The 7,112-nt window shown below is 39.7% G+C and overlaps 1 protein-coding gene across 2 annotated transcripts in view; it reads left to right on the forward strand.

Annotated features, from left to right (window-relative positions):
• Positions 1-4,577, forward strand: part of IRS2 (insulin receptor substrate 2) — a 28,105-nt gene extending 23,528 nt beyond the window's left edge. For both annotated transcript variants that reach the window (XM_066579883.1, XM_066579878.1), the window contains one exon: positions 2,226-4,577. In XM_066579883.1, the coding sequence (XP_066435980.1) occupies positions 2,226-2,230 (5 nt within the window). In that variant the 3' untranslated portion in view covers positions 2,231-4,577. The remainder of the gene's footprint in view (positions 1-2,225) is intronic.
• Positions 4,578-7,112: the final 2,535 nt, after the last annotated feature.

Genomic DNA, 7,112 nt, shown 5'->3' on the forward strand with positions numbered 1-7,112 from the left:
TGCGTTTAGCGCTGTCAAAAACTTGGTACCAAGTTGTGCCACGTTTTCAGCAGCGCTAAAACCGCTGACCATTCATTTTAATGGGCGAAGCACAGCTGAAAACGGACAGAGAGAGAACCTGCTTCGCTGTCAAAGCGCAGCGTTTTGATGCTTGTGAGCAGCCCCAATGAAATAAATGGGAGCGTTGTACAGCGTTTAGCACAGCGCTAACCGCTATTCAAAAGCATTTGTGTAAGGGAAGCCTTAGACTCCAGGAGCTGCTGTGACGGCATTTTCTGCACCTCTTGTAGTTACTCCACTGCAAGCAACAATAAGGGACCGCAACGTTTCCCTTTAAAGCTGCCTAGATATGACCTATAACATTATTAGAGATAATCTTCCTATTTGGTAGTGGTTTTGGATTTGAATGGACCTTTTGCTCCAGTATCCGGTTTCCTCTGCGTTTCCAGTATTCCTGTGAGTGTGATTTTCTTAGTGAATTGGCAGAGAACAGGAGGTTCAGGTGAGACCTGCCACTGCTTTGCGGCCTGTAACCTGATCACAGGTGAATAATTCAGAAACACTTCTGGAAAGCACTTCAGGGAAACAAGCATTTTCAGCCGTTTTTAGTCAAGTGTAATTTACATGCTTACTTGACTTCAGAATAAACCAGTGTAACATGTTCCTCCTGGATGTTTACTGAAGTAGAAGATCTAGAATGGAAACTCTGCTTCTCAAAGCTTCCTTGCTTCTCTTTGGTTCTCTATTAGATTCCAGAAATTGCCTCTTAACCCCTTGAGTGGCGGGTTTCCTACCACCCTGTCGTGCCCACCAGGGCAGGTTTTTTAAAATGGTCTAATCATTGAATTTCAACTAATTTTGCAGTTGTGTCTCAAGAGCCATAACTTTTTCATTTTTCCATTGACATGGCCATATAAGGGCTTGTTTTTTGCGGGACAAGTTGTGATTTTTTTTAAACAGGGGGGAGGAAAAAAAGAAATGGGGAAAAAAGAAAAAAAGGGGCCATGTCATTAAGGGGTTAAATAATGTATTAACTTCCTTCTCTGGGTCATTACGACGCACAGATACCACATGTGTGATTGTATTTTTGATTTTTTTACAAAGTAAAGGGAGACAAGTGTTTTTATTATTTTTTTTAATAATTTTTTACCTTTTTTTTTTTTATTATTTTTATTTTTGTCCCTTTAGGGGACTTCCACAGGGACCCATCAGGACCCCCTGATCACATTCCAGGGGTCCGATGGTGACAGCCCTTTACATGCTGCAGTGACAGCCTTTTACATGCTGCAGTCACATAGACTGCAGCATGTAAAGGGTTAACACAGCAGAGATTGGAGGTTTTCTCTGATCTCTGCTGTAAGAGCTGGTACCTAGCTGTCCTCTGACAGCTAACAACCATCTCTCCCTGCCACAGAGACCATCGGCTTGCTTCTGACAAGCCGATGGTCTCTATGGCAACCTGTAAACAAACCAGGAGGTTGCCGGCATATCGGCAATATCCTCTGCTGGTTTTTCAAAGCCCTTGCTTTGTTCTCTGTGGGACTGTGCAGGCAGAGCACACTGTCACAGCTTGTGGCATTGTGCTCTGCAGCTCCCATAGTGATACATAGCCCGGAAATCTTCCGGGCTATGTCACTATGAGCAGTGGAGCTCGTCCCGGAAAATTTCCGGGCGTGCCACTCAAGGGGTTAAGGGTGCCTTCACACAGGGAGTTTGTGTTCAGGATTTTTCATGCAGTTTTTGAAGTGGATCCAAAAAAAGAGAAGTTTTTAATTTTCACTCCTTTTTATGATCCTCCCCTTGTTTAGGCTTCAAACACTGCATCAAAAAACTGAACAAAACCCAGACATGTGAACGCACCTTTAGGATGCCTTTACCTGCTGTAGTTCAGTGCCCTGTTCCATTTGTAATCAGTAGTTAGATCTGTGGAGCACGTTTTATGGTTGGGGATTTCTAGGGATACTGGTGCAGAGGATTTGTTTTCACTCTATATTATGGGAAGGGGAGTTGTTCCCATTTTTGCAGTGTGAAAAAAAAAATGTGGAAAAAAGGCATCTTTCTAGGCCGCTTTTTTTTAAATTTTTTTTTTAAGCCAGCTTCCGTAGACATGTGGGACCTGTACTTACTAAAATGTACTTGTTTTTTTTTTTCTGCTGAAAATGTATGCTAGTTTTAGAAGTACCGACATACATATATCTAACTGTTCTACCATTTCTGTATTTCAGAGTGAAGGAGCTGGCTTACAAACCTCACCACACTACAGAAAAGCTCTGCGGGCCTACATTGTGACCAAATGCTGCTAAACTCTCTCCTTCCGCTTGTGCGGGTTGAATCGTTCCGCTCAGGTATACAAGTGGTGGACATACTTTGGAGAACTACCATAACACGGACTGCTTCGTTGTAATTGAATGGCATTATTGTTCTTCTGTCACTTTCATACGGACAACACAGTAACCATGTGCTTTTTCAAGTCCACATTGAATGACGAGGCCTTCATCAGACTTCTTTTATTTATTCTTCAGTAGACTGGGACATGGCAGTAACATCGGACTTATTCAAGATGAAGAGTACCATTTGCCCTACCTCAGAAAAGAAATGAAAATAATAGGAGGATTTTTTTTTATTTTTTATTTTTTTTTATTTTGGTTGTGCAATGAAGAATTTCGAGAAATGTTCAGCATTATTATATGATACATTTTTAGACTATATTGCTTGATAGATCAAAATGATTGGCTGCACCGTTTACTTGGAAGAAGGACACCCCTTGGCAACAAGTGATAGGGAACTTCAAAAACTATGTTCACGTGCTGTTCACGTTTCCAAAAGTGGACCAAAAATGTTACTAATGGACACATTCTCCTCAGTTACTCTTACACCTGCAATCTCTATACGGTTCCTTAGAAGTTCACTCCCTCTTGTCTGATCTAGATGATTACTGTATGTACAATAGCAGCAGCCAGTGGAAATTGATTACTATGGATGGCGATCATTGGGGTGTGCGTTTTTGGCAACCAGTGCTGCAACACCTACAATTGTCGTCATGTCTTAACAACTTCCTCACATTTTAGATACTTTTTAAGTGTATGCAACCTTGATTTTTTTTTTTTAACATTGATTGTAAGACTACACACACACGTACGGACACACATCTAGCTGCATCTTAACCAAAAAGCTTCATGTGTTTTACATTGCGGAGTATTTATTCGAAGTAATGCGCTGTTACAACACTGAAATCAATCGCTTGGCCACTTGGTAGGTTTCTTCCCGGTTGAACAAAATGACTGCAGCCAACGTCTTGCGGATGAGATGAGTCCCTGTTTGACATGTGACTTATTTGCATACTCGGAAAGTGGCACGTGCACTTTTCAGTGTTTTTTTTTCACAATACTGGAAAATGCAGTGTTTGTAACGTACAGCAAAGTACTGCATTCTCAGATATCAATATTTTACAGCCTATTTTTCGATGGAAATTTTATGACAGATCTTTAATTAAAGGGGCCATAGCTTGTTTTTATCCAGTACAGAAGAAAGACCATACCTGTTTTTGACACTAGAACTTTTCCTTTACTTGGGTAAACCTATATAATGTTGAAATCTCGCTGAATGTCTAACTTTTTTTTGTTTTTCTCCAGAGCTCAAACCACCTGTGATATCAAGGGTGGTGGTCAAGGACAAACAAACAAATCATTTCATTGGCTTGGATTGGAACAATGTATTTTTGCATATGTAATGATTAAATTTGAAAAAAAGCTTCATGTCTTCCTACTCGCTCAACAAAAGTCTTGCTAACAAGGATTGTATTGCCAGACAAAAATGAATGTAAATTCATATCCTTTTTCTATTGCTCCTTTTTATAGTTTGATTCTTGTTGGAAGAGGAAGGTAGCGCTTTCATGAAACGACGGACAAGTTACTGGCCTGTTTATGTATAGTGTAGTTTTCTATAGAAATCTAATGTAAAGTTCTAAAAACTTTCTACAACTATTTTGGCCTAGACTCCACACGAATTAGAATTTAATATTTGCTATGTACAAACAGAATAGCACTGATCGCTCTTACCTGCTGAAGTCTGACAAGACGTGTCGAAATGTCTCCAGGATTGATCTGTAGAGTCGTTGAACCAAACAGGCTTCAATCCGACTCGGCTCTGTAAATTTCCAATAAGGCATATGCAATATTTAAATTTGAAGTTCAGTTTACAGAATGCAACCAAAATGTACAGGTTTTGCAGAAACACTCATGTATATTTAAATCTTTATACATTCTTGCCCGATGTCTCTTTAAATTTAAATATTTTGCTATCGTAAACTTCTAAGTTATCAGACAGTATTTTATTCTTTCTCTACTGGGTACATACTGTTTTTTTTCCGAAATATCAAGATGTTAAATATATTTCAATCATGGTATGACAAGAGACTTAACTTATCTTGCAGTGTCTTCCGATGTACAGTGGAGATAAATTAATGATGTGATGCTGCTGGAGACAACAAACAAAACTAGGGTAGTGCATTGTATGTAGTCTTTCTTGATCTTGGATGCTGTCTTAATAGCCATATGCAATAAATACATTATTTATGATAGGATTTTGAGTGTGATTTTTGTGGATTTGTAATTTTCAAAAAAATATTATTTATTCTTGCGGTTTTCATTATGACCTAATTGGGATTATGGTGTGCACAACTGCAGTTCATGTTTGCTATAACTTATTATATTCAGCATTATTTTAAAAAATGACGGTACTATGTCAGTTCTCTGAAGTCCATATAACTTTTTTTGTTTGGCTTATGCCATTTGCTGTTCATGCTGAAAACCTTTTCCTTTGCCATCTTTTATAACAATAAAAATATGGGTACATTTTATATAAAACGGTTCTCATCTGCTATCAATTTTTGCAATTCTTCATGAGCATTTAAGGTGTAAACATGATCCCTGGATTCACTCAGTCTTTAGAATATATCTTGTGTGACCATGCAGCGCCGCTCGTTGACACTAGATCACCGACTCCTACATGGTATACGCTACTCTATTGCCCTAAAGGACACTGCTTTGTTTTGTTTTGTTTTTTTCTGACCGCTTGTACATTGTATCACTTCCTGTCTCTGCTTCTCCTCTTGCTGTTGGGGTTCTTCAGGGTTCGGTCCTAGGTCCGCTCCTCTTTTCTATTTACACAGGCCTTATTGGACAGGCTGTCAGTGGATTTGGCCTTCAGTACCATCGCTATGCTAATGACACCAACTTATATACTCAATTTTATATACATATTATAAATTCCATGAAATTGCCCCTTCACTACTTCAAAACACCAGTGATTGTCTGTCCGCTGTCTGTCATCTTTTCTTTTTTTTTTTCTCCCCCGCAGCACATCTATGTCTTGGGTTAATTTAACTCTGGTCTCTTCTTCACATTCTCTGTTCAATCACTTGCATGCTCATGTTGCCTGCTCCTCAAAAGCATCTCCATAATCTACTGTTTTCCTACCTTGGAAACAGCAAAAATTCTTAGGGCACTTTTTTTTTTGTATAATTGATGTAGACCGAGCCCCAAAAAAACCTGTCGACCAGGTCAGTTCTAGCAGCGTTAAAATTCTGTTTATGCTTCGTCCATCTCTTTACCATGCCATGATGGCAGACAAGTCCTGCAGGATTTCAGTGCTGCTATCGCTGTTTTATAGAGCCCTGTAAAATGGTAATCAATCAAGACTGGGCATTGCCCAGATGACTCTATAGTAACGATTTACATATTGTGCATACTAGAATAAAAGTGTATTTTGTGATAAAACACACCAGTGAGTTTAACAAAAACTTGTCTAAACCAGTTAGCAAGTTCTAGACAATCATGTCGGGTTTATAATGGAAAAACTGCTGACTGGTTCCCTTTTTAATGGTGTTGTTTGGGCTAAGAAAAACATGGCTGCTTTCTTTAGGAAACTGACACTTCTACTAGAAGGCACCTATGGTTTTCTAATTTCACGCACCCTATTTACCCCCTTTGACACTGCTTACAGATTTATAGTACTGAAAATCTGACAAGATTCTAAGCGAACTAAGATTTTTTTAAAGAATATTCTAACCGCAGCAACACAACTGTAATTAATAAGGGAGGAAAACTGAAGAGAAGGTAGAACATTACTGTAAGGGCTTATTCCGACTTGCGTATATTGGCCAGGATTTCACGCCTGGCTGATATACACTGTCCCTCTCTGCAGGGGGAGGAGCGGTGTACTGAGCTTCCGCCTCTCGCCACTGTTTGCAATGGGAGGGGAAGGATGGAGTTGGAGCTAAGTTCCACCACGCCCCCTCCCATTGCAAATAGTGGCGAGGGGCGGAGAGGGGGCTGGAGCTCAGTGCACTGCTCCCAGCCCGCCTCCTTCCCCTGCATAGAGAGAGAGAGGGTATATCGGCCGGCTGTGAAAATCCAGCCAATATACGCATGTCGGAATAAGCCCTAGGTGTGAGAAAATATCATATTGCACTGTGATCACCAAGGTAGAAGGGCATCTGTTTTTTGTTTTGTAAGGGACCTTCCTCCCAGGAAAGAATATTCCCTCCTCTGTAATATTCAGCTCCAAATCCTGCACTACTTACAGGCGGAATTGAAAATGGCAAAATCCTGCCACCAATCCCAAATTTAAATCCCCAGTTAGAAGTACGGAATTCAGGACCGGCATATTCAGCAAAGCTCTTGTGGAATATTGCGTCCCGTGTGAAAGGTCCCTAATTAATCTTTGATATGTTCTATTCCATGCTGTAGTTCAGATGGGATACGCAATTGTTCACTGTAAATGGTTTTCCTTTTTGTCTAGTCAGTAAAGCAGCTACATTTCCAGATCACTGCTCATCATTTGTCAGAGAAGCAACACCATTATAGCGTCTCTGAGAGAGGAGCTATTGTCCTAACAAAGATTAAGTGTAATGTTCATAAGTGAACATTATAGAAAGAAATGAATTGGTTGTTACAATTTACAATAAGTTGCTATTTAAATCAATAGGTCTTTGGAAAAGCAATTTGAAATGGCTTAAAAATAATTGATTTTATACAAACATCAATCACATAGACATAGCTCCATAAAGACATTACAGTGATCTGCTGAACAATGTTCCATATGACTCTTGA

Source organism: Eleutherodactylus coqui, chromosome 1 (genome assembly GCF_035609145.1).
Source record: "Eleutherodactylus coqui strain aEleCoq1 chromosome 1, aEleCoq1.hap1, whole genome shotgun sequence".
NCBI classification, from domain to species: Eukaryota; Metazoa; Chordata; class Amphibia; order Anura; family Eleutherodactylidae; genus Eleutherodactylus; species Eleutherodactylus coqui.